At 44.7% G+C, this 27,936-nt stretch overlaps 1 protein-coding gene across 3 annotated transcripts; it reads left to right on the top strand.

The window, feature by feature from the left end:
* Positions 1-103: 103 nt before the first annotated feature.
* On the top strand, positions 104-27,936 carry shq1 (SHQ1, H/ACA ribonucleoprotein assembly factor). Of its 3 annotated transcripts, none has more exons than XM_068315885.1 (12): positions 104-153; positions 1,011-1,177; positions 1,675-1,739; positions 4,260-4,388; positions 4,491-4,657; positions 4,773-4,885; positions 4,971-5,068; positions 8,287-8,447; positions 9,864-9,917; positions 12,922-13,045; positions 18,762-18,882; positions 27,081-27,936. In XM_068315885.1, the coding sequence occupies exons 2-12, from the start codon at positions 1,035-1,037 to the stop codon at positions 27,745-27,747; spliced, it is 1,842 nt and encodes a 613-aa protein (XP_068171986.1). In that variant the 5' UTR covers positions 104-153; positions 1,011-1,034; the 3' UTR covers positions 27,748-27,936. The 3 variants fall into 3 exon arrangements, with proteins under 3 accessions (XP_068171986.1, XP_068171984.1, XP_068171985.1); XM_068315883.1 differs by having other exon boundaries at positions 4,488-4,657; XM_068315884.1 differs by lacking the exon at positions 104-153 and adding an exon at positions 172-919 and having other exon boundaries at positions 4,488-4,657.

Raw genomic sequence — 27,936 nt, 5'->3', positions numbered from 1 at the left:
AAAGCACACAGTACTTAAAATATTACGGGAACAAAATCATTTTAAATAGAGGTTTAGAATGACTCCTTTTCTTACTTCCCGCTTACACCTTGAATTACGGTAAAACATGGCCGCTGCCTCCTCCTCGGTCTGCCAGTGAAGCCTGTGTGTTGGGTGAGTGATTCTAGGACGTAGTTTGTAATCGCTTCTCGTTAAAGTGATGTAAACTGCACCTTTCACCGCATGCGTTAGAATAAACGTAGTTTTTAAGTTTCGGGTGCGCATTCTTTCTGCAGACGCTGTGCTGCGCCTCGTTTCCCGCAACACGAGGACACCTAGCATGTGCTAGCTTAGTTTACCAGCTTGTGACGTGCTAACACTGAAACAAAACTCCCTTTGAAAAACTCTGAAGTCAATTAAACGAGCCGAGCGTTTGAAATCACCGTCTTGTTATCGATCACCGGCTAAAACATTATAGATTTTAGAGTCTATGGCTGAATTCGGGAAAGGTTTGGTATAGTAAAATCACTGTAATATGCAGGAAATGTAAACCTGAAGGGTTTTTCTACACGTGAAGTCGTCGATTTCCCTCAGTGAAATAAGGTTGTAAATTAGCATCAGCAAAAATATTTTTTATCTGCATCTTGATAGATTCCGATTGTAATTATAGATCATTATTACTGACGAGTCAAGTAAACATAAACACGTTACTAATTAGGATTAGATCTGCGCAAATGTCCGATTTTTTTGAATGGAGATTTGAATGGAGGCGAGGGGAAAAAAGGAGTTACAAACTACAATCGAGTCATCTTTTGTAATTTCATGTCGTAGGAACTGAGTCCTAATGTTGTGCAAAAGCTTTTGTTGACAGTTGTCACTGTCCGTGTGACACGTGGAGACGTGAGCGACTAAAACAACATTTAATGGAGTCAACCACAAGGTGGCGTGCTGCAATAAGCGAGACCTTTGAGGAGACTGCTGTGGAATGCAATCCTGTAACCGAGACAAGCTTCCTGTCATTGATGCTGCAGATCTGGATTACATCAGGGTCCATCATGATAACTCCAGCCTTTGACCTGAGCCAAGATCCCGAGTACCTGATCCTGAACATCCGCGTGCCCTACACCAGAACGTCAGAGTTTGACCTGTACATCGATGGAACTGATTTCAAGTTCTACGCTAAGCCCTACTTCCTCAGGTGAGTTGCTCGTGATGCAGGGAGATATTCACATACACACATCTGAAAGAAGAAAAATAATAAATTACACATGTGATAACAAACATATAAGTGTGATTTAAATGTTGAAAAAAGAAATAAGAGCTGATGCTGAGAGTGCTGTGTTTAAATTCAACCACAAAGCATACACAGTCTATAGATGATATCAAGAAAATAACACACATATAATAAAGTGTTGTGTGCAAACTACCTACTACTATAATGTGCATTTCTGTATATTTGTATTTGTGGGTGCGATGTAGAGTTAGATGTATGGCTTGGTAAATGCTGCTGGTCAGCTGTTAATGTCGGGGGCGAGGCAAGAAGCTGCTGAGGTGTCTGGTCCTTTTAGTTGGTACCATCTATCGTCACTGTGGTTTGTTTCATCCCTGGGCAGTTTGTCTCCCTATCGACTAAAATTGATGTTATTTGTTCTTGTGATCAGTTGCCGGTACCATCTGGATCTGCTTGTTTTTCAGATTGTGTCTACCTGGAAGAATAGTGGAGGATGGGAGAGAGAGAGCCAAGTTTGACATCGATAAAGGTAGGTCTGGTCATTATGATATTAAAAACACACAATTTGGGATTAAACAAAAGGACTGTTTGTCTCGTTGTGCGTTGATGGTGAAAACAGGGACAGTTTTTGCATTAAATGAAGTCTAATGAATGCACGGTGTGACATTTAAATGGCAGTATATGTTCTGTTCGCACTCCTCCAAGAGGAATAAATGCATTTCATAAACTCAGACTGTCTTTTTGCCTTGCTGGATCAAACATTGTTCTGTTAGTCCCTCAGGTTATAGTAGAGATCCTGCTGTTGTCTTCATTTAATGTCAAGAACATTGAGATGTGAGGTGAGAGGGAAAAGAAAACACTTGGAATCTGTGCTCGAGGAGCTATTTCTACTCTGATTCTGACAACAGCGGGACTCAGAAAGGAAAAAAAACATTTCTCAACAAAACTGTTTCGAAGTTCTAACAAGTGTTTTGTCCTCTGGTGTTTTGTGAGAACATGTTGACCTTTTCTCTGAAACAAGGGAAAAACTGTTTTACAGCATCGCTTTTACTAAAAAAAAAAAAAAAACCTGTGTCAGCGTGTCAGAAGGACAAAAGAAATCTGGAAGCCGATTCTGCAGCTGGTTTCAAATGGACTCATTTCTAATTCCAAATTACTATTAGTGCGGTAATAATATTAACAAGACGCCAACGGTGAATAAAGAGAAGGAAAGAGTGCAGATGACAAGCAGAAGGACTTTAGAAGAGGATAACCCATCAACCGCTAGCTCACTGCGCTCTTTGCAACCTGCAAACTGAATTACAGGACTGTGCATTACGTGTCTTCATTAAATACATTAGTGCTGGGTTAATATTGACCCCCAGTCTGGTGGGGGATGTTTCACAGAATGATATGTAACACATCATCAGCGTAGATGTTTAGTTTGGGGTCTTAACACGTGCATCAGGGAGCCATTCTCGCAAATGGTCATTTACCGTTCCGCTAAAATGATGGGGGGAAAAAAAAGAAGAAAAAAAAAGCCACGGGTTAGTCTGCATTAAAATAAGCATCGCTGCGGAAGAAACGTAGGAAATTAAATCGCACAAACTTGGCAAAAGAAATTCATTATATTTATAGACGTTTTGATTGAACCGACTTTTTATCCCCAAGTCTGTGATCTCACCGGTTTATTAAACCCTCAGTCAGTCAAGCAGACAGGCAGGGAAACACGAAGTTCAATGGTTTATTAATAAGAAGCTCTTCTACTCTCACCGCTCCAAATCCAATTTAGAGAAGAAAAAAAAAAATTATTCCTCCACGTAAATAATTTTGTAATAAAAAAAATAAAATAAAAAAACAAGCATGTGCTCAAACAAACTAGATTAAACTCTGAAATCTCGGAGACGTTTCACTTCTCATCCAAGAGGTTTCTTCAGTTTGTCAGTTAACTCGTGATGCGTCGCTGAAAGCTGATCCTACAGGTTTCACCTGCGGGCTGTAGGTCGTGACCTCAGGGAAGCTGGAATCACCTGAATGTTATTCAGATTGATGGCTGAAGTCATCTTTCTTTGTCGCCGTCAGGCAAATGAGATTTGAGCGTCCTGGAGAGGGAACCCAAAACGGCATTATATGTGGAATAAAGCTGATGCTCCTCCAGTGTTGAAGGACGGTGCTTCCAGTTTTCAGTGATCAGTCACACTCATTGACACGACTCCAGTCGCAGTCAGCGACTGATCCCCCCACCCCCTCCACCCTACCCACCCCTGGGGTGTCTTTAATTCGCTCTTCAGTCGATCAGCTGGAGTAAACGATCCTGCAGATTTCATCCTGTTTTAAAGGGGGCTAGTGGAACCATCTTTAATGCCATAATGATTACAGCCTGCAGGCTGCCAGTAATGTCTCTGTTCCACAGCGGCGGTGACAGGGAGCTGGTGGAAGACTTCCTTTAAATATACACCGAGCAAATGAAACCTTCTAACGGCTATTTGGGTGGCATTCACCGGGCTTTATACGCCCGTCTCTGTCACAGCCATCAGTTTGACTTTCTGTTGCACATAATCAGCTCTCCTGAAGTTGTCTTTATGGAGGCGTCTGCCTTATGGACTCTTGACACTTCATTCCCCCGTCTGTCAGCGTGGCCCCAGTTAACACGCTGTGTCCAAATAAGCCTCTAACATCTGCTAATAAAGCCGCGCTAATGAGTGTCCTTGTTTAGACATATTACGAGGAATCATTAACATCCCTCTTCCCCAGCTCTCCATTCTGCACCCGAGCAATTAGTCGTCTCCCCCTTGGGAAGCGCGTCTAAGCTTTAAACACTCAGGCGCGTCGAAAAAAATAGTTTTTTACAAGGTCTTCAGGCGACCGTCAAATTCTACGTGTTGTGTTGCCAAATCAGTCTAATTGATCGATCAGTAACGCTTGTGTTTTTTTTTTTTGTGAGGTTTGAAGTGTTTGGTGCACTTTGTTAACCCCAATAAAATAAATCCATGTTTGTACAGTTAATAAAAATAGGAGATCAGTAATGGTTTGAATCGTACCTCTTACTTCCTGTCCTTTCTTTTTCCAGGTCTTTTCACCCTCCGAGTCCCCAAAGAAACATCCGGGGAGCAGTTTGAAGGGCTTCAGATGCTGACGAGTCTGCTCGCCCCGAAAGGCTCCCGGTCGGCCAAACCGTTAGTAGAAGAGTTAAACACGGGTAGGACGAACGTCTGCATCCGACACGCGTTTCACAGAGCTTTGGCATGTGTAGACCAGGGAAATAAAGTGGCCTCTAGCTAACATCTGAATGTTTCAGAAGGATGCGGTGAAAGCACAGGAGATACTGAAGATGAGGAGGAAGAGGAGGAAGACTTTGACTGGCAGGTTGAGCAGGAAGCGTACAGAGAGAGCTCGGAGGAGGAGCTTAGAGCCATGCAGACGTACGGCTTTGGCAATCAGAGGTCTGGAGTGTTCGCCAGGTTACAGGTGAGGACCCCCCACCCCCACCCCACCCTTCTCCCTCATCTGGGAAACCCTCACATGTTTTGTAGATGTGATCTGACAAGAGTTGAAGAGGTAGAGTCTTAATTCACCCTAACAGGAGGAGCTGAGCGACGTGACGGACGTCCAGAACCCGGAGGGAACGACGGCAGCGGAGAGGAGACGGAGGCGACTGGAGGCGGAGACGTCCGCTTTTTCCCCCGACCATTACCTGTAGGTCAAATCCTCCCGGCTCCATTAAAATATCACTCCTACCGTCTGCGGCGTTTGTGTAACGTTAACGTCGGTGTCGTTCCAGGGCCGATTTGTATGAGGATGATGAGATTAAAGGGCTGCTGAAGTTTACTCCGTGGTGGGCAAAGACGACTCCGTCTGCAGAGCAGGGGGGAGAATCTGGTGAGTTCAAGTCCCAACAGAAAAAAAACTTTTCCCATGTAGAAATCTGTGATGTTTCCGTCATAAAATAACTATAAAAATAATAAATATCTGCTGACGAGTGGCGTCCCATAACTTAGATAAAATTCTAAAAGATCTCTTTCAAGGGGAAAATTAAAAATAAGGTGTAGGGTAAAAAAGAGGAACTGGGATTGTCCTCCCTTCATCGTCTTTATCTGAATTATGTCGCTTTCTCATTTAAAACCCAAATCTTAATAAAGATGCTTATCTGGATGATTTGATAATAAATCAGTGCATGTATAAATTCTAATTCCATTGCAATCCAAACACTTTTTGCATCTTTTTAGTGGAACGCTAGTAAATTTTGCGCCGAAAAACATAACCGAGTAGTAAATGAACGCTACCAGGAGGTGGCGCACGTTTTCAAAAATTGAAGATGGGGCAATAATGTATTCCTGTTTAGCATAATTTAAACAAATTCAATTCCGTTGGTCCCCGGTCATACTATTCAGAAACTTTCATTACTGCTGTTGTGACTCAAAAATGAGATCCAAACAGGATCTGTTCTTGCCTGCAGGGCTTTGACAACGTTCTCATACAATGACATGTTAATCCCCCCAGGGGACACATGCGCCTTTTTCACTGCCCCCCCTTTTCAAGAGAAGGGTCAGCTGCTGAGCTCTCCAAAAATTCAACTTTTCTTTTTCCCATCCATTTCAGATCGATGCCTCATTTACTTCCTCCCAAGATTGCGCCGCATGTCGAGCGGATCCTCCCCAGGTCCACTCCTCCCCATCCGTCACGTAGGATTGATAGCTTTTTGAAGCCTCAGCGCTGTGAGAGTCTATTTAATTATTGCCATCCAGCTCCTCTAAAAGCCTTCTAATTCCAGCAGCTTCAACAGTTTAAAGCAGGCGTATGGCTGGGGGGGCCACGGCTCACGCGTATTAAACTGATGGCATTATCGCAGGAAGGGGAGTCCTGCCATGTCGCGTTTCCATCGTCCCGGTCGCTGATGAACATCCATCAGTCAGAAAAAGGCAAAGGCCATTAGTTTAGCCTCCCCCAGAACATTATGGTTCCCTGTTGACCCTGGGGGGCCCCCTTTCACCTCATTCGACATTTTCGAGACTCAACACGGCCTCAGTCTGGAGCCCAGGCGTAGATAAATGAGCCAAATTAAACCTAATGACTTGATCGACAGCTTGAATAGCGTTAGCCTCAGGTAGCGTTTGAAGAACGGCGGTCAGTCAGGAAGTTTAAGCAGCGTGCCGTCAAAATCTAGGAAGGGCGCCCGCGATTTTAAACGTTTCAGCTCCCCCCCAATGTGAGGATTGAGTTCTCTTCACCGGTCCGATATATATATATATGTCACCTGACAGATCCGTGTGGACACAAGTGCTAATGAAGCAGAAACTGCTCCCACCCGCCCTCCTTCTTCCATGCTCTCCGGGGTCGGGGGGGGGGCGCTCTGACAGGCCACAGCTGTCCACTGGAGGCCCGTGTTGTCGGCTAAAGTGGTCCTGACAGCTCGCTCTCCTTCGACCTGTCACACTTTTGTTATGACTGGGTTCAGAAATCTGACCTTTACCCAAGTGAGACGGCACTAATGCACGACCCAAGTTTGCAGTTTGAGAAAATTTGATCATAGTGTCATACCCCCCCCCCCCTCCTTCTCTCTCCAAGGTCACATGTCAGCTTCTCCTAATTGTTAAATTCCAGAATTTGTACTTTTTGTTTGGGCAGAAAAAACGTATTCAGTCCGTGCCATCGAGGGCCATCTGGGCCCCTGCAGAGAGCGGTGAAGAGCCGGGGTGTGGGTGCCGTTCCAAACTGGAGGAATTGGGTTAGAAATTAATTTGCAATCAGCAGAAGCCCTCAAACGCTGCGCCGCTAATGCCCATTAGAAGCGATTGGCTCCGTTGCCGAGAGATGAATGAATGCGGTTGTTGGGGGTAAATCAATCAGCTCCGCTCACCTCGCCTCACCGCTTTTTGGCTGCAGAACTAATAGAAAATACATCAGCGTCCGCCGGGGGAGTCTGGAGGCTGTGTTAATATTTAGATTTTCCATTTAAGCAATTGTGAATGTCGGGTTTTTTTAATTGAGAAAGCCGGGGCGTGTCGGCCGACATCTGTCCTCACGGCGACAGACGGCGCCCGTATCCTGAGATGACGGCCCAATGCTTTAAAAGTCATATGTTTTGTGTGTGTGTGTGTGTGTGTGTGTGTGTGTTCATGCGTGTGTGTCGCTCCGGCACGTGTTAAATCGGTTTCAATCGGCCTTCACCCGTTTTCTCTCTCCGCGTCTCCGTTTGAAGACGAGCGTTCACAGATGTGGACACACCATCTCGCACGTGTCTGCGCGTCCGCCTGCGCGTCCATCTGCGCTTCCGCAGCTGCGCCGTCGAGGGACTCAGGTGGAGTAGCGTCTGCAGGGAGCACAAACCTGATGCAATCCGACAGGAATCTCCTCCGCCGCCGCCGAGCCGAGCTCCCAAGGAGATCATTTGGAAAGCCCTGCAAAAGTGTGTGTGTGTGTGTGTTTGGATATATTGAGTGCATGTGTGTGTGACATCAGCCAATACACACAAGTGCTTCTTGCTCAGTGCAGGACTCGCCTTTCCTCGTGCAGAAAGGAGGAATGGCTTTCTAAGCCGTTGAGAGAGAAAAAAAAAAAAAGGAGTTATGGTGTGTTCCTGCAGACGTTCAGCCTTTAAATACTGAGGGATTCATGGAGCTTAAACAGAAGGGAAGCCTGTTATTGCAGCTTCATTTAGTTGGCAAGAAGTCCTGTGTTTAGCAGAGTTTTTCATAATGCAACCGTTAATGAATTTGCAAAAGGTTTTTCTGGATATTTTTTGTTACATCACAATCAAAATTGGGCTTCTTTTGAATAAAAAAAACAAAAAAAAAAACCTGACTTTGGATTGACACGACGTTCGGTTTAGGATGAGAAATCCCGGCTGTCGTCCGGAGGGAAGGCGGAACGCGAGAGTTGTCGTTTGCGCCCGACGTAACCACTTGTCTCTGGGTGGATCCGATCTCAAGCGGACGGCTCCGATTACATCGCATCCGTCGTTATAATGCGTCTCCAGAGGTGTCTCAAATGACCCTTATCCCTGCTCCTTATATCCACATTCCATTTGCATGCAAATGCACGCCAGAGAGTCTCTGCTGACACTGAACCCTTTTGTCTTGATCTGTGTCCCTACGCAGCAGCGTTTTCATTCACCGAGGACGAGAAGGAGCAGCTGAGGAAGTTCACCAACCGCTCCTACCTGCTGGACAAGACGCGTCGTCGCCAGGCGTGGCTCGGATTGGTGGACGTCCTGCTGGCTTACGCCTACGGAGTTCGCTCGACCGAGGGAGAACACAACGTGAGTGAGCGTTACGTACGTGAGGCAAACCCCCTCTGAGCGGCATTTAGCCCAGGATGACAAAGCCCTCTATCCTTAAATCCTTTAGACCCCCTCACCCCCACCACCACCACCACTTCAATTTCATTCAGAGCCTTAAAAGATTACCAGCAGATCCGAGAGAGCTCAGTCCAGGCCTCTTTGTGTCACTCCTGTAAGGTAGCTGCAGAAAGGCAAGGGGAGCAGTGCGTAGAATGTGTGAATGAAATACAGCGGTACCTCTACTTACGAAATTAATTGGTTCCGGAAGAAATTACGTAAGTAGAGACGCGTTTTCCATGCAAATGCCCTAATCCGTTCTAAGCCCCCAAAAGTTCCGATATAATTGTTTTATAAAGCATAAAAATGCATCAAAACATGTAACAAATACATGTCACGATTAGATTATTACACAATAAATGAGAGTTGTGCATAACGTAAAAAACAAAAAATAGAGTAAATAATAATAATGACGGTCATTTACCTTTTAACTGCTGTCCCCATTGTTTTTTTGCCCTCTTTGGTTCATGCGCTTCTATCTCACCATGAACAACAGAGTTAATTCCAGTCCTCCTTCTGAACTTCTCCAAACACCAATGCGATGCCTTAAACTCCTTAAACTTCCTTTTGTTTTAATAACGTGGTGATTGTAGATGCATTACGGCCATATTCTTTGGTGAGATCAACCAAACGCATCCCTTTTTCATGCTTTTCTATGATCTCTTGCTTTGTTTGTACGGACAAAAAAACTCTTTTCTTCGTCTTTTATTTTCCTCTTTTTTCCGTCACTTTCTTGGGGTCCATAGCGAATACTCAAAAAGTTATTATATTTGCACACAACTATCAGAACACCTCACGGGTGGAGGGCCGAATGCCGAAGACACTCCATAAGCACCGTTCTAGCTCCACACAGAGGTGGAGCGGCATCCCTCTTAGCCAATGGGATGCCAGGAAGATACGTAATGGGTAATAACCGATGGCAGAGCAGCTATCAGAATGTTGCGTTCAGGAACCAATGGGAGATTCGAGTGTCAGCCGATACTGTTTTTTACATTACGTAAGTCGAAGTTTCTTTCGTAATATTGTCCTACTGAGAAATTTTGTAAGTATAAAATTTCGTAAGTAGAGACATTCGTAAGTAGAGGTACCACAGTACTAGAGATATTGATCCAGCAGGATGTTGCATCAAAAAAAAAAAACAAATTCATCCCATGTGAAATATTTGATTTCCATGTAGAACAAGCCCTCCCCACCCCCAGCTTGTCGCAATTAATCTGCAACCTTGACTTTTACCGCAAACTGAAACTTAAATCCGCCGAACAGCTTTTAGTCTTTTCGTATCGCCTGTCTCTTCTTGTCGCGACGCTAAAACGATCACCCCCCCACCCCTCCCTGCAGGTGGAGTCTCCGTGGACGATCAGAAAACTCAGCGGGACTCTCTGCTGGCTGGAGGTGAGTCAGATATCACGCCAGGAAATCCGATGAACTGCGGCGAATGAGTTACTCTCTCATACGCACGCGGCTGTTTTGTTTAAAGGGGAATACAAATTGAATTATGAACGGATTCATCCGTTCTGAGGAAAAAATGTCTAAATCTTATTATTGTTGACGTAAATAAAATGTTATTGGCGCTAAGTCCAGAGCCAAAGGAGCATCATCATCATCATGTTTGGATCACGAGCCTTGCGAGCTTGCAGAGTCTTGTTTAACAGGAGCGAGCCGCCTTTTTTATTTTTATAGCATCTCTCCGACGCGAGACGATTGAAATTGCTTTACAGACTCACCAACGTCACCAATGACAGAAATATAAGACGTCAGAATACAGTAAAACGACAATCGAACGTCGATAAAAAGAGAACGCCAAGATGAGAAAATAAATAGATTTCGATTAGGAGAGAGGAATAAAAGTAGATGTGAAACACGCTGTGAATTTATGGGGGTACTGGAGTAAACAATCGTGTTTGAAGACCTGATTGAAAAGGAGTCGACGCGTTGGCTAACACGTGTGACGGAATCAGCAAACACATTCGAGTGATTGTCTGCTCAGAGTTCACAGCTGGAGGAGGAATTGTGAGATTTTTTTTTTTTTTTTTTGTGCGTGTGTGTGTGTAAATCTAAAGTTCCCTTCACACCAAATCAGCAGGAAATATAAACCACTTAAATAGTTAATAATTCACAATGTTCAGAAGACGCTGTTGCCTCATTCCACCTTTTATTCTGTTATTACTTATTTTTAGCATTTCGCTGTAGTCAAGCGGTTAATTTGTTCCCAAGGTTACATTTTCCTTTTTTTTTTCCTTTCTTAAATTAGATATAAATTAGTCATTCGATTACTTAAAGTCACAGGTTAATTAGTCACTGTTTTCACAGAAAGGGATTCACTCAGAAATCAGGATTTTTTTATTTTTTTTTCCGCTGACCTGAAACAAGTCGGATTTGTTTCAGAAACTTGCTTTTTTTAAAAACTTCTCCGAAATCCTCTGAGTAGAAGCCTCTACGAACAGGGGTCCCTGTTTGTCAAGAACAACTTGGCATCGCACCAGACGACTGCTCGTGAGGATGTGGGGCCGAATGGTCGAAATTTTTGCAGAAATCTTTTTGAAGATGGAAGTTTTTTTTTTTTAAACAAAGCCATTGGTTTCTGCGTGTTTATTCTAGTAATTGCAGAGGAGACCATGTGTTTTCACCAATGTGGGCATCGCCTTAAGTACTAGTAGACCAACCTGACAAACCAAAAACTCTTTAGAGATGTGTTCCGCAACCACATCTTGGAATAACTATTAGCCCTGAACCCCTGAACACAACTGAGCAGCGCCTTTTTCAGAAGAAATGTGTTTGCCAGACTCGTACGGTGGAAAAGGAAAGACTTCCTTCGTCCTGATGTGGTCTCCGTTGGCGAAGGGAGCAAAATAATTAGTCAATCTGAACCGTAGAGTCGGAAAACGCTCCCTGGATGAAATCGTGTTTAGTTCATTTGCTGATGGATGAATTTGAATACCTCTACCATCTTCACGATTTTTGACCCGTCGTCGTTCAGAAGAAAGGTGTTCCGAATCAGAGCAGTAGCCTATTCAAAAACCCGATATTACATTTGGCGACGCAAACGTTGTATTTTGCGGAATCTTCTCGAACAATTTCCTCCTGGAATTAAGAATGAATTGCTTTAAGCGGAAGGCGCACAGGTGTGTATCTCTTTAAGTCCTTCGATCTTTTTCCACACATCGCCGTTAATCCCCGTGAGCTTCAGCTTTTAACCGGAGCTTCCCCTTTCCCTGTCTGCTGAACAAATCTATCTCTGCTGCACAGGTAGTCCTCCATCGAGACTTCGTCGAAGTCTCTGAGCACCTTCAATCGATGCATCGGTGTTCTTCTTTTATCAGATATTGATCAGGCACCTTTCACAGAATGCATTTCTTCACTAATCAAGCGAGCCAATGAGGACGCTCCGAGAGAGTTTGGCTGCCAAAATTACGACGGCGGTAGTTTGGATGTTGGAGCAAAGAGGGGTTTTTTTTTTTACAGCTCGTCAGTCGGTGAAGCCGCCAGCTCCTTATTGACAGGTCAAACCCCCCCCGCCCTTCCCCTTGCCTCCCCCCTACATCCTCTCACCTCTCGCCTTGCAATAGATTCCCTTTCTGCCCGTCTGTGTCACAGCTGAAATCAGCTATGCTTCCTCCCCCCATTCTCCCTCTCTCTGCCATCCTTCCTCACTGTCGATCTCCCCTCATTTATGCAGAACGCCACCCCCCCTCTACCCCAACCACCACCTTATCCCACTGCCTTCCTGTGTCCCCCCCCCCTCCTCTCTTTCCTCCATCTGCTGTAGGTTTACTTGTCCTCACTCGACTGCACTGGTGTGACTGTGAGTCTCCCCCCCCCCCCTCTCCGCCCCCTACTCCCCCTCATCGCCTGCAGCAGAAAACCTTATTTACACTCCTACTAAACAAGCCCAAGGGAGAGCATGATCCCCGATGACACGCACTTGCAAGCATCACAACACGTCCTTAACAAGCATCACCAAAAAAAAAAAAAAAACGGAGAAAGAAATGAGAATAAAAAGAAACAAAATCTCCTCTTTTTTTTTTTTTTGTGGTCTCCTGGCTGTGTGTTCATTAGCGCCGAGGAAATCTTGAGTGCAAAGGTGGGCGGTTAAAGACAAGCGGCAATTAACAAACCAGGACTGCAGAGGTGTTTAAAAGTTGCGAGCCCTTATTTTGCCAGCTCTATAAAAGAGAAGTTGTTAGGAGTAGTAAGCACTCCAGCAACTGCAAATCAGGCCAATAGAAGCCAGACGTCAGTCTGAGGAGAAGGAAAAGAATTCCTGAGTTGGAAATGTGCGGCTGAAACAAACCTGACCTTGTCAGTTGATCGTCTTTGTCTCTGCTTTCCTTTTGAATAAAATCATGTTTTTGTTTTTTCTAGACTTTTTCTGAGTTTCTTACTTCATATTTTGCAGACGTACAGCTCCTTAAAAGACGTCCTGGTGTCGTTTGGACGGAGGGTTTTGTGCTACCCGCTCTACAGACACTTTGACTTAGTCTCCGCAGCGATCCGTGACGCGAATACGATTTTGCAGTCAGGTGAGTCTCCGTTTCACCGTTATTCCCCTTTATTCACACGTAAGAGACTTTTCTAACATTGTATTTCACAAACTGTGTACCGCACGTCAAACAGCACTAATCAAACTAAGGCCCCGTCCACACGATGCCAGAGCTTTTTGAAGACGCAACTTTTTTTGTTGCGTTTACGCCTTCCGTCCACACGACAACGCAGATATCCGGAACGTAAACGCAACTTTTTTTGAAAACGCTGGCCTGGGTGGATTTTAAAAAAAAAGCTAGGTCCTAGGTTGTCGTGTGGACGTCTTGCCTGCGACGAAAACCTCTGTGACGTCGTATTTATGGGCCCGTGTGTTGTGACAACAAAACACGGTGGATTCTCATTGGATAAAATTTGACTCAATACTGCCACCACATGGTTTGGCATGCTTATAGCCGTCTTCGAAAAAAACGCACTGATGCGTATACGCGTGGACGGAGATTTTTTTTTTTTTGAAAACGCTGTCGTGTGGACGCGAATCGTTTTCGATGCGTTTTCAAAAAGTTGCATTTTCAAAAAAAAAAAAAAATCCGTCATCGTGTGGACGGGGCCCAAGAAACAACGTAAAGACAGTCGTTTACTTTCACTCTTACGCTGGAATTTGTTTCATCTGCGGTAAAGTTGCGTTGCGCTACACGCCGTGTCTCGTTTGCCTCTTCGAGTGTCGGAATGCTAAAGAAAGTCATTATAAGACTATCGCTAGAGCAGATTTCATGGTTCATTCTCCATCAGCCTCAGAATCTGGATGGACGCTTTGACAAAAGTTGTTCACAAGCTTGTTGTTCATTCCTCTCCCCCCCCCCCCAAGAGAAATAATAGAGCGGCCCAACTGCTACCTCCTCGGGGGAGCGAGATGCGGATTACTTGACGACGAACTGTTGACTTTGATATCTCACAGTTCTCACAGTAATCTTTAAATCAAACCCCGCCCCCAGCAGACGGCTGCAGTGTAAACACACACTCTTGCGTGTGTGTGTGTGTGTGTGAGGCTACGATTATCCCGCCTGTGATGATTTTTAACGCCGTTAAATGACAACAAATTAAAGGCTTTTAAGCTCCAGATTAGTATATCTACGCCTCATTAAGCGGAAGACGAGTCGATGGAGCGAGCCGGGGAGTCGCTCCTTCTTGATCACCTCGTTTTCTTGTAACTCGTGGCTTGTTCTGCCGTAATGAGATTTCTCATGTTCTTCCCGATTGCCTGGGAATCATTCCAGTGCTTATTGACAGTTTAAAAAAATACCGTTACACTTTTGGCTGTCGTAGCCCACTGACAGGGGCGCGGCGTGATTCCCTCTTGTTTCTTAGGTATTAACATAAAAATGAATGATTCGCTCGCGACTCATCGCCTTTAAATTTTTGGATTTAAGGAAGTGTGAGCGTCGATGCTTCGTCTTAATGAAGCGTCACGGTGCAGTAATTTGAGTCCGGTGTGTTTCCCCTCCCAGCGTTAATTAATTTGTCAGCATAAAACAAATGGAAATGCACTCTCCCTGTTTGAGGCACTTCATTTCAGCGGCTGTGAAAGCAAACAGTCGTAGGTATTAGTAAAACAAACCCATTAATGGCAGTGCATAGGTTAAGGGCGCTGAGGGAATGTTATTCGGAGGGGGGTAAATATTTGAATAGCCCTCTGGCAGCGTGCTGATTATTCTCAAGGAGCTCCTCCACCTGTCTCCTAAGTGGATGTAACTTAAAAAAAATAAAATAATAATAATAACGGCTTGTCAGGTAGGGAAGATTAGGGGGTTCTGGGATAGAAAGAGTGGAGGAGGACAAGAAGGCACTAGTTTGTCTGTGCTTCTAAGTGAGAAAAGATAATAATCTGTCATTCATCAAATTTCTCACAATTCCATAAATACAATTAACAAGATCATTGAAACGCTGCAAGTTAGCACATGTTAATTTATTCCATAGTCATTAAATCATAACAAAATATACAGCAAGACGCTCGTCACGTCTCACTTTTACAGATGACATTGTTTTATATTTACCGATGCTGCAGCAGTCCTTCACCCGGTGCTTACAGGTAGAAGAGGAATTAGAATGTTTTGTTCTTTTACTGCGATAGTTCAAGAAAAACTAATAAAAGACTTCAGAAAATCAGTTCTATTCCTATTCCTATTCCTATTTTGGAGTCTTTCACTCTTTAGCTGACTGGACCAGCCGACCTGCTCAGATGAGAACACATAAAATTCAAACTTCACTCCAAACCATGTTTTGTTTTGTTTTTAACTTGTTGCACAGGTGGGTTTAATGGCTCCATCAAGATCTAACCAGTTCTCTATCGCTGCTGTTTGCAGAGATACTCGTGAGCTCTTTGTACAGTAATATTTATTTAAAATGTGGTCATCCTATAATGGATGTGGTGACATGTTCAGCTTGCTCTAAAATGTGGATCTTCTAGATTGTGGTCGTAAAAGGTCATTCTAAAGAAGAGCAGCTGCTGTTTTAGATGATTATATATTCCTGAAAAGTAATGAATTTATTCCTTTTCTGTCCCTACACATTTGGCTTTTAAATAAAAAAAAAAAAAAAAAAGATTTGTTGATTTTGATGATCCATTGGATAAAATACATCGAATGGGAGGGAATTTTTTTTTTTTTTTTTTAAATTTGTCACTTTCACTTTGCAGTCATTGCACCGGCAACACAACGGGCTTTTGTTGTCGGTCCACTTCACACCCACCATTACATCTATGCAAGTCTGCTCATTTTGGCAGTCCTGAAAGAACGACTGTTTTTACAGTTACACTGGGCGTTTTTCCTCACGTGCTCTCGCCTGATGAACACATCGCTCACGTCTCATAGCAGATAAGAAAATCAGCGTTGAAGTGCAGAAGACTGCAACCTTTTCCTGGATTTTTCTACAAAAGAACTCATCTTTCTTGTGGAAAATGAAGTCAAGTGGTAGAAGCGAGCGTGTTTTATTTTTGCCTTTACGTGATCCGAGTCCTTAATTTGAATGGCAAAATTCCCTGCGCACAACCCGGTGATTAAATGAGAACCAAATGTTTGTGTAAGGGTTTTCTTCGCCGTGAGTGTGCTGGTTATTTTGTTTGGGTGGAAACATCTCGGGACAATGCCAACCAGCTCGGTGGAGGTGGGAGAGGAACGTTTTCTCCAACCCCTCAGAGGATCGTTTGGCCACATCGTAATGTTATTTATATTCCGATCGCAGTGGGAAGTGTTGTAGCGGTTTGTCATGTAATTAAATTAAAGTTAATGTGTCAGAATAACAAATTATGTGTGATGCATCTGTGGTGGTGAAAGCTGCCATATGCTGGATAGAAGGATCTCAAAACATTTTGTCAGCCGTAAACTCGCATCTTATGCGCTGGAACAAAATGTCAAAAAAACAATTTAATGGATAAAGCTGTTCTATAGTTTCACACGTTTGCTTGCAGTTGATTATTTGAATGATAAAAATGAGTATAATTTTTTTTCTAATGTAACTACTTCTAAATGTTAAATAACTCTGAGTTTATTACTTATTCAAGTTACAAACATTACAGTTGCACAGAAACTAAATCCCGCAGAACTCCATCAATCAAGGATCAAACTATTTAAGCGAATAAAGAAGAATAACATCAAACACAAGTTAGGACATTAACTTTGTTCGAAACATGTTTGTTAAGAGTTCAAATGAGCTTAATTACTGCATTGTGGGAAATGTAGTTTTTGGTCAAAGCACACTTTTGATCTATTTATTTTTAGACACTCTGACCTTTTATGCTCTCGGGGGGCCACATAAAATGACGTGGCGGGCCACATTTGGCCCCAGCTTGAGTTTGACATGTGATCTATACAAATACCAAACGTCCCGCCCCTTCTGTGTTTGTTTCCTTCATGTTTGTGGACATTTCTGTAAGCTGACAGCGTTTAGGGGAAGAACAAGAAAACGGGACTTGAGGCGGTTTAGCCGTGATTCAAGCAAAACACGGTAAAAGGGGCTCTGATTGTTCTTGGTCCACTGTTGTATTTAATCACTGTTTCCTCTGTAGTTAAAACTTTGTTGTTGTCAAAACTTTCTACACGTGGCTTGTGGATGAATCCATGTGGATAGATCCACAGGATATGGCGGTATTTATAAATCTGTGCATAGATGTGGCTGAAATGAGCCCCAACCAAAAAGTTTTTTGTTTTTTTTTCCAAAATAGAACAAAATGATTCCAAGAAAACATTCAATGTTGGCTTATTAATCGTGGATTTATTCAACAAAGTCTCCAAAAAAAAAAAAAGCACCATCCAAGGCTGGATTACAAAGCTTTCTGAAAGCGATCCGATCGCACCAGAGCCAACGCCAGGCCTTTCCGACTTGGCTTCCAAGACCTTACTTCACTTTTCCACCAGTGGGGGGGAAACAACAGACGAGTCTCGTCTTGGTTGTAGAGAAGCTGCTGGGTTGACTAAGTGACACTCTGTCGCCTATACTGTACATTTACTGCCAGATGGATGACTTACCGCCACCCTTTCCCTCTGCTTGTTTTTCTCCTGCTCTGTTCGCTCCCCCGACCACACACTCCCTCAATGCGATGCCGTTTTCCTTTAAAGAGCCACTACACTCTTACAGTATAATGATATCCTTCAGATTTTTTAAATTGCCCAGGGTAGGGGAAAAAAATAACACTGACAAAATTGCATGAAACCCTGGGAACCATATTTGCATATTTCACATATTTCTATATCTACTGCAGAGCAAAGCGGCTCCGAGAGGCGCAAGTTTAGAGAAATCCACCTTCCATTTCTAAAACTCTCTGCACCCCGGTTCCATCAGGAGGAATCGAATTGGATTTTTTTTTAGGTTGTGAAGAGCAGAACGCAATTTCACACAGCGTGACTGCAAACGCAACAAAGTTACCTCACGGTTTTGTGTTTCGCTGCCCTCACAACGTCACGTAGAAACGCAGGAGTCAAAATCACGAGCTGAAAATCAAGTATAGGGAGAATTAGTATTCACAATGAAAGAAAAGCAGGAGGGTGCTTTTGTAAATTAATTTCTTGGAGCTTCAAAAATGTCTTTTTCTTTGTCTGTTATAAATTCCGGTTTTCTGTATTCGATTTGATGTCATGCACAGATGCAAAAAACTTCTCCGTTTCATCCGTCTCCCCCTTTATTGAATCATTGATGTCTGTAAAAAAAAAAATTTAATTCCGTGCTTGATGTTTTTTCAGATGAAAAAAAAAAGAAAAAAAAAGCGACACAGATTCAGATTAGGACTTAAAATGTTTGCTGCATGGGTGGGCTGAATGGGTGGGCTCGAATGGCTGTCAAGTGGAAAACCATCTGAAATATTCTGTGCTATTTTTACAGATCAAGGCAAACGCATTTCTGATAGAAAGCCTGAACAAAAAAGCCGCCATCGAATCGACAGAACAAAAAAAAAAAAATGCTAAAAATAGCTCCCGTCTTCGTCTCTTTTTTAGTCTCGGATGAACCACTTCTCAATCAGGAACTCTTCTGAAACCGTATGGATCAAATTACTATACAGCTCGTTGCCATTATCCTCTGATCCTGTAGCTTGGCTTTTATGTATGGAACAATGACTGCAAAAAAAAAAAAACCCTCAAGATGCCTGCTGTCTCTGCCAGCAGCTGGAGAGCGTTGTCATTTTTTATTTTTTTTTTATTTTGAAAGCAAAGTAACAACTGTTTTTTTTTCCCATTTTGCTGCCACGGTGTGTTCCCATATGCCCAGGGAAAACCTGCGTCCTCAAATGCTTGCTGGATATTCACAAAGTGTTCAGAGAGAACGAGCCGGCCTACATCCTGAACGATCTGTACATCACAGACTACTGCGTCTGGATCCAGAGGGTCAGGTAAGTTCAATTACACACACACACACACACACGTCTTCTAAACCGTCGCGTCGTCGAGAGGCCTTCATCTTCTAAATTACCTTTTAGAGCACCAAAGTGCCACTCATGTTACCCAGGATGCATCAGTGCTTTAGAGGAAGAGAGCTGAATGTGTCATTTTTCACAGCGAGGGCCGAGTCGAACGGTCAAACCAGAACGAGAACGAGACGCACTTTTTTGTTTTTGTTGATTTTGCTTGCGTTTGCGTGCGTTCTCACTGCCATCGGTGAGCGATTCGTCGTGCGTGAAACTTTGAACACATCACACGCGTGTCCTCGGGGCGTCTGGCGTCATCCGTGGGAGTTAACTTTCAGCGGCATTACAAGCCAAGCTCGCAAAAAAAAAAAAAAAAAAAAACCTGCACTTTTTTTTTTTCTTTCCCTTACCCGGGTGATATAAGTTTGATGACTCTGTCCTCCCCGTGCATATTTTACAATTACTTACACATTTCAAATGTGAGCCCTACAAGCGCATTACTCAGTAATGAGCTCTGTTTTACTCTTGGCCGGGGTTCAACCCAAGTGGTGTGCTCATCTGGAAAAAGCCCAGTTGAAAAATGTGTGCCTGATGTTGTAGGCTCGGCGCCCAGATGCAGACACGATAAAAGGTCTGCAGGGATTTAGTGCCCCCCCCCTCCCTCCCTCCCTCCGCCGTCACCACCATCGACGTACATTCTTATTTATTTCTACGGTTTTTCCAGAAGTCTTGAGTTCTACTCTTTCTTTAAAAAATTCAGATGATGGGATCCCAACGGATTGGGGGGGGGGGGGTCTAAAAAACTCCATTTAGGGTTAGTGTGTTCTTTTTCTATGGGACCGTTGTTTTTCTTCCTCTTAGCTGCAAGCTGCGACTTTTAAATCCTCTGTTTTGGGCCACACACACACACACACACACACACACGTGTCGTCAGAGCTTCACCACCCTCATCCCGTCGTTCTGCCTCGCTAACCCCCACCCCCCCTACCCACCACCACCACAACCGTCACACAGGTGGAACGAAACAGATTCCCATTACAGTTACGCTGCGTTTATGCAGAACGCTGGAGCGGAATAAAAAGGTGCGCCCGGTCCTGAGCTTCCTGAAGCTCCGTCAACTCACCGGAAAATTCAATCAGTCTCTTATCAGCGGAGGGTTATCGGAGCACTTCCTCCCTTCCATGTATCTCCTCTCTCTTCCCCGGCACTTTGCATTGGGGGAATAACACATACAGTACACGCCGACTCCCACTACGGTCTGCATCGATCATTAAATAGATAAGGCCGAGCTCTTACAGCACCGACCTGTGCTCGGCTCGCAACATTTCCCTTTTTTTTGTTCCACTAAAATTAGTCAAATGTGTTTGGTTTTTTTCCCGCTAATAAAACTAAAATGTAAAAAAAAAAAGACATGAGATTGTGTAGCGATAAGCGACTACTTCTGGAGCATAATATCATAAAGACCCCGGGGGTCGAGATGCACAGATCCCCTGGATCCTGTCGGGTGAGGATTTAACTTGACCGGTCTGTGCTGCCGTGTTTGCATACCGTTTGTGTTCCGGGACAAGGTCTAATGACGGATGGCAGAAGCAGAGGAGATATTCCCCCTGCTCTGGATTTCTCAAATCCTCCACTAAGTGACTCGTTCCAATCCGGATGTAATCTCTACCCCGGTGCAGCCTCCGTATCGTCGGTCCTTACACCTAATGAGGCAAAAGCTATGGTGATGATGGACATGGTGATTAATTTATGTTTGCTGGCTGGAGGGGCTTGGTTAATTCAATCTGTTTTGCTGTCCCGCGTGCTCTTCGACTCCCAGGGTTCCTCTTTTCTTTTTTTTTCTTTTTTTTTTGCCAGCGAGACTTCGGTCTTGGATTTACGACCTTGTAAACACGTCGCTGTGATTAAGCCACGGGGCGTGCATTCCGCCGCGTTCTCTCTCGCACGGATTCGGAGCAGAACTGAAATCAAGAGCACAAGTTTGAACGCAAATTTGCTCTTCATAATGATGCCACATTTTGCCACCGTTGTCACCGATTTGGAATCGAACACACGGCTCCTTTTGTGCCGACTGTTTAATCCTCGCACCCATCCAACCCTAATTATCTGAGAAATTGTCAGCAGAGCATATTAGTTCAAATTCTGCAGCGGCTACTTCAGTCCATTAGTTCCAGGCTACATTTATGAAGGTCCTGAGATGCCAAAGCCCCCGCAGAGCTGCTGGACTGCAAATAAAAAAGCAAGTGGCCTCGCTTTCTCTCTCTCTCTCGTCTCTCTCTTTCTGTCTGCCGTCGTTCCTTTTATCAAAAAAAAAAAAAAAGCTTGGAGAGAGGCCAGTGTGGGTTCACGGCGGCGGCCAGCGCAGACAAAGCTTATAAGCCTGGTGTTGTGTTAAATTAGCTCAGTTAAATCAGACGGGCTACAACTTCTTTTCAGCGCCGTTTCGCATTCTACCACCAGCCCCCAGCTTTATTAATTGGGTCAATTAGATTCTAGAAGGAGGAGAGAGAGAGAGAAGAAAAAAAAGGTGGAAGCCTAAAAACGACGTGGCTCCCGGGGGTTCGTCTGGGGGGAAAAAGGGAGGTAAGGTGAGATTCATGTTTCCATATGAAATCACTGCTGCAAAGGAAAATCTGGTTCATTTACTTTTTTTTGGCTTCTTCATCTGATTTCAATCAGACAATCACAGGTTGAACCAAAGACTTTTGGATTGATATTAAGGGTTTTATGGGAGAAACTGGGCTTCTAATCCTAAATGCTGAATGGAAACCCCAAAACAACCCTGACTGGTAGATGTGAATTTAAAAATTCGGTGTTATAGGAGGAAAGCTGGAATTTCTTCTACAGTGGAATATGGCAGCTTCCTGGTGTCTCATCTCAACCATTCATCTGATGTGACAACCAGATGCATGCTGGGAAGGGCTCCTCCACCCACCACCCACCAAAGAAACAACAGGCAGCATCACAAAACTGTCAAATGGCCATCCTGAAGGCTTTGAAACGGTAACGGCGTTAGCGTATCTGATGTTAGCCGCGGCACTAGGGGGAGATCCTGGAGGCCCTGCTCGGGAGAACAAAGATACACATGTCTGCGGGCGAAAACACGGATAAGTAGTACAGATTTCCTCTCAGCAGGAGGCCACTTCACCGTTTGTCTGGAGGACACTGGCTCGTCTTGAACAGACTCTGAATGATTTCCTCTTTTCATGTTTGGAGTGCCCACCAGATTAATACAAACAGTTCAAGTATCGTGATCTTTATCTTGTCTCTGCAGCCGCGGAGCTCTGAGCGTATAAGAAGATGCTGATGAAACGTAAGAAATACAAGATTTTTTTGGTGATTTTTTTCAGTTTGGGATCATTAAAGTATATATAATCTAATCTAATCTAAACGGTCGGATAGGATGGAGACGGAATAAAAATAGATTTCATGTCTGACGCTTGCGTTCAGAAAATTTGAGAAAAAAATCAGTTAGGGGCTGGAGAGATTTGAGTTTTTGGAGCAAAAATCCAACCAAGGTATGCAGTGATGATGATGACGATGATGCAGTATGTTGGAAAAAAAATCCTGTATGATTTTTAAACGTAAGCATCTCCCTAATAGAATCTTGCAGCTCATCCTGGGGGATCCCGAGGCATTACAAGACCAAATGAGACGTCTAATCCCTCGGGGGAGTTCTGGGTCCAACCCGGGGTCTTTTCCCAGTGGGACTGCTTGGAGAATCCCCAAGGTGGTGGTGGTGGGGGGGGGAGCCCTGGAGGCATCCAAATCAAATTCCTGAAGGAATTTGACGTGAAGGAGCAACTCATTTACACGACAATGGAGATGTTTTATCGTAGGGTTTTCAAAAAGTTCTGCATTCAAACAGCATTTTTTTTTTTAAAGAATTGCGTACACATGAAACTCTGTAGTGAGGATACCATGACACGGCATTCAGTGGTGCAGAGCAACATGACAGTGGTGACAGTTTAGTTAATAATTGCTCGAGGACTGTCGTCACTTTTTTTTTTCGTGGATTTTCCGTCATCGCAAAAATATTACGTGAGTTTTTTAAAAAAAAGTTTTTACTCTGGATCCTGTTTCTGAAAGTTTGGGGGTTTTCAGTCCTTGAAAAGACTTCCTCCCCATGATCGAACAACCCAAACGGAACAGGAGTTGTCCTTTTTTTTTTTTTTTTGTGGTGTGATTGTTGCTGCTTCTACAATAAAGTTTTTACACTCTGACTGGGTTGGGGGAATTGGGATTGAGGTCAGGTCCAGTCTATATCCCCAAGAACAAATTCCTCCAATGGACATTTAAATGGAAACAGAAATCCTACTGAATCGGGACCTGATGACTTGGCAGCATTCAGGAAATCAGTTGTGATGTCAAGCTCCAGTCCTGCGTGGTGTTCTGATAAACTTTGAACTCTAAAACTTTACAACCTTTGAGGTCCGTCATCAAATACCTGAACCCAGATGTCAACAGAGAAGTTGCTGAGCTAACAAGTTACTCAAAAAGCCAAATTAGCAAACACTCTTCAGGTAGTTATATCTGTGTTTGTACCGTACACTAAAACTTTTGATAGGTGGTTATGGGTCTAAACATTCCCGTGTTTAATCTTATACATCCGAGTCTCTCGTTTCTTTTGATCGCAGTTGGCATATCCGAGGTTCTTGGGAAGATTCCTGCATCCTGTCACGCCTGTCTGACGGATGACATCTCCCAGAAGTCAGCTTTTTATCCCCATCAGTTAGCGACCGACGCGTTTTTGCGACTCACGCCGACGACAACTGGCGCTCACATCCCGCAAATGGAAGCATCTGAGGACGATTTTTTATCTGTGATCTTTTGTAGAGCGCAGACACGCCGAATGAGTTACCCTTTCAATGAACACGGGCCTTGATGAAAGAAAAGTCAGTTTATAATTTAGTTCAGCTCTCTGAGACGTCTCAAACACACACACACACACACACACACACATATACACACACACACACATATACATATGCATGCTGTCTCTTCCCCATTCTCATTCTCATTGAGAGGCTTTGGCAGAGGGAAGCATCTTTTTGTCTTGCCAGAGGTTTTCCAACCTTGAAAAAATCCACCCCTCCTCAGTTTAATGAAGGCGAGCCACAACAGCGGTGTAGTAATGACTGGATTGTGTACAACATCACCCCCCCCCCGCCCCCCGCTTTCTTGGACAGATCCTTTGTATTCACCGCAGGCTGAGCTTCTCCCACCACAGAGCAAAAGGGAGGGGGAGAGAAAACAAACGTGCCTCCCCAATGCTAACTCAATAATGACTTCCCACGGGGAGGGAAAGAGAATACAGACCGGTCTTTTGAAGTGGCTGAGCTGCAAGAGGGCTCCTCTGCCCTCGCCCCCCCCCCCAGCTTGCAGGAAGCTTTCTCATGTGTTTTTTAAAAAACAGGCTCTACAGATCTCCCCCACCCCCCTCAAAAAAAAACCACACTTCAGCAGCAACAGTCATCGTTGTTAATGTCGCGACACGCCGTCGTCCTCGCAGGAGAAAAGATATTTGTTTTGCAGGACTTTGGGGATTTCAGCTTGTGTTTTTGTTGTTTTTTGTTCAGCGGCTCGCATATGGAGACCACAGAATTTTTGGACGCAGTTAAGCAAGGAATGCAGCGGTCGGCGTCGGTCGCACACACATACACATACACACACACATGCACACACACAAGCCACCTCGTCAAACAGCCAGTTGAGCCCTGTTTGCAACATTGAAAGATGATCTGAAGTGTGTGAGATGCAGAAAAGGGGGCACGCAGGACACGTTGAACTCCGTTTCCCTGGTGAAATAGGAAACATGCTGGGTGCAAAGTGAAGTGCGAGGGCCCAAGTGGTTGTATTTGGGTATTATTCATTGGATTTGAGGCATAACATGAATTAAATACGAGCTCATTTCCTTTTTAAAATCAGAGCATCCAGCATCCGGGGCATCCGTCGTCACCACCGAGGTGATCGAGAACCCCATTTCACTGACTACAGGAGCTGATGCTTAACTTTAATGTAAAGACTGCTTTACATCGTGTTTAATGTGGGACAAGTTGGGCAAATTATAGGCTCCATCATTAAAAAAAGAATAATGTTAATTACATTACCTGCAGCTGTTCCCCCCCCCTCTCCAAAGCAGCTGAAACGATAAATGTTTCCCTGCAAGAGACACTTAAGAGCACTGAATATTCCACATCCTGAAAGTGTTGGTGAAGATCTAGTTTTAAATAATCATCTGTGATCTTTTAATTTGTCCAAAAAGGTCAAATTAAAAGATCATCCTTCGTCCTCCTGGGAAATCTCCAGCTCAAAGTAAAATTCTATTTTCTGTTTCCCATCGCATTTAGAACCACGGCTTGTAGTTTGGTTGGGTAGATATCCCAGGATGCTCTCTGTTGTGATCACACCTGTTGCTTCAATAAACGCGACCACCAATAATGACTTCCCCACCCTGTTTGCGGCGGTCAGGCTCGAAACCATCGTCTTTAACCCTCTGGAATATTTCTACATGTCTGTTTCAAGCGTTGCTGGAATCTGTAGAACGTGTGTTTCCTTTCAGTTCCTCAGTGTATGGGGGGGGGGGGGTGCGTGTCCATACGATCCAGCACAACTATAAGATCTGTTTACACAGTCCCTCCTGAGGTCCTGAATGAACGCTCAGCCCCTTCCACAAACACGCCGCTCTGCAGAATGGGAAGCTCATTAGGAGCGGCCGGTAATGAGGAGCCGTCCCGGCGCTCAGCGGAGGGTTAATTGGGCCAGAGAGGGCACCGGGAGCCAAGTGTGAAAACGTGAATGGCAGCGGAGGAGACACACACATACACACACACACACGCTTTATCCCATACTGAATGGATGGAGTCTGAATCGCAGTGACCCGTAGAGGTCACCTTCTAATCACCATGGCAATAGGGGCGGCACACATGCCCCCTAACCGCAACGGGGGACAAATAGCCACCACTTAAGGTTTCTGGCAGCATGGCGGGCATCCCCAGTGTGAATAATGTGCACACGGGGGCCCCCACACACACACACACTCACAACAATCTGATGGCTTTACACAAATAGGGGCCGTGTAGAGAGGAGAGTCATCAGCGTAGAAACGCCTTCAGAGAGTCTGTTGTGTCGTCTTTGGTAACGCCTCCATAAAAACCCCAGCCATGGGATGAGATCATTGTTTAATGCCCTGCTTTATGAGGTCGTCCTTCTTAATCTTTTTTTTTTTTACAGACTTTTATTGACTGTATCAGACATTGTGCAACAACTAAACTCCGCAGGACCGTCCGGGGGTACGCTTCCTCCGCTCGGCAGGATTTACCCTCCACAATGTGCTCGGTTTTCAGGGCATTAGTTCCCTCCCGCGCCGCGATTGTTAAATAAAATCTCCAGTTTAAAATGCAAATCCGACTGTTTTAGGACCTTGTCCTGTTTTTTCTCCCCCACAAAAAACAGATTCTGGTGATTTTTTTTTTGTTTGTTTGTTGTTGCTTTAGAAACAACAAGAAAGAACAGAAATTGTGATTTACAATAGAAATGTGTAGGAGTTTCTGCTTTAATCCTCATCTCATCAACCCCCCCCCCCCCGATTTTCTCGTCGTTCATGGCCTCAAACTGTTTACTTAGCCTCTCAGAATGACTAAGTGAAAGTGTGTGTGTGTGTGTGTGTGTGTGTGTGTGTGTGTGTGTGTGTGTGTGTGTGTGTGTGTGTGCGCACATGTGCATGTGTGAAGAGGGGTCAGCCTCCCTCCCTTCGTAATCCCTCTCGGTCTCTTATCACCTCTTGCCGGGAGAGATCGGTGGTGGGGGAGGAGAGGGAGAACAGCCTGAGCCGCGGGTATCGGCGCCGCTCATCTCTACATTATTAAACATCCATATTTCCATATTTCATTGAGCCTTTTTTGTTTTGTTTTTTTTGCCTCGACGGACCGCCGTCTACTTAGCATTCAGATGGGGGGGTGGGGGGCGGGATACGGTTAATGGGTATTAGATTTGTTATATGCTTATCCTGTAGCTGTGTCTTTGATGAAGTCGCCCCCCCCCCCCCCCGTCCCTCTCATCGCCGATGAAGCCGTGGATTTTATTGACTCTTGTCTCCATCCACAGATTTATGAAGGGAAGCCAGAAAACTTTTTATTCTCTTCTGACTTGTACCTGTTTGGGTTTTTTTTCTAACTTTGCAGGACCAAGAAGATGACAGCCTTGGCTGCGACATTACAAAACACCTCCCTTTTGAAGACAGACCTGGAGCTGGAACTTGAGGAGCTGGAGGAGGCGGCGAGGATGGTGACAGAGGAAGAAGAGGAGCCGGGTGCCTTGGCGTCCCGCGGTGACGATAGCGGCGCTTCCAGTGACAGCAGCAGCAGCAGCAGCGGCGCCTCATCGGATGAGGGCGAGGAATGTGAGACTGAAGGGCAAGGCTGCACCAGCTCCAACGAGGGGGGAGGAGAAAAAGGAGGAGGAAGAGGTGGAGGAGGGGTGTGTAAGGACAACCCCCTACAGCCCGATCCAAGCTCTGCTGCGTCTCCCATCCCCCAGAAGCCCACGAGCTCACTCTCCTCAGCAGAGAGGAAAGCGAACACCCTCCCCTCAGCTTCACTAGGCTCCAAACAGCTGATCCAGGAGCTGGGGGAGAGGATGGCAGAGGAGCTGAAAATCTCCAAAGACTCCGGCTACAAATCAGAGAGGAGCCGTTCGGAGGCCAGCGCCGCCGCCGTCGCCGCAGCAACAACAACTGAAGGAACATCTGGAGGAAGAAGCAGCGGCGGGACTCTGTTGGAGCCACGACCTCCAACAAACCCTCTGCTCATCGTCCGAACGCAGGAAGAACCTCTCGCCAAACTGACTTGATCTTGTTGTGGAATGTTGAACGGACACTTTTTTGAACTCTTAACTCCCATGTAAGTGATGTGAGAAAACTACTCGAATTTTCTATCTTTTTTTTTAATTTAACCTCTGCTTCTTTTTCTTTGTTATGTCCAATAATACGACTCTGAATGTATGAACTTGCGAAGACTCATTAAATCCTTTTATAACATA

The sequence above is a fragment of the Antennarius striatus genome, chromosome 5 (assembly GCF_040054535.1).
Source record: "Antennarius striatus isolate MH-2024 chromosome 5, ASM4005453v1, whole genome shotgun sequence".
NCBI classification, from domain to species: Eukaryota; Metazoa; Chordata; class Actinopteri; order Lophiiformes; family Antennariidae; genus Antennarius; species Antennarius striatus.
Note: the sequence above shows the minus strand (reverse complement) of the source record. Positions and strands in the feature narration are given on the sequence as shown.

Coding starts and splice junctions, on each gene's coding strand:
- shq1 (XM_068315883.1), top strand. CDS start 1,035: ATGATAACTCCAGCCTTTGACCTGAGCCAAGATCCCGAGTACCTGATC. Junction 1,178..1,674: donor GCTAAGCCCTACTTCCTCAG/GTGAGTTGCTCG, acceptor CTTGTTTTTCAG/ATTGTGTCTACCTGGAAGAA. Junction 4,389..4,487: donor AGTAGAAGAGTTAAACACGG/GTAGGACGAACG, acceptor TGAATGTTTCAG/AAGGATGCGGTGAAAGCACA.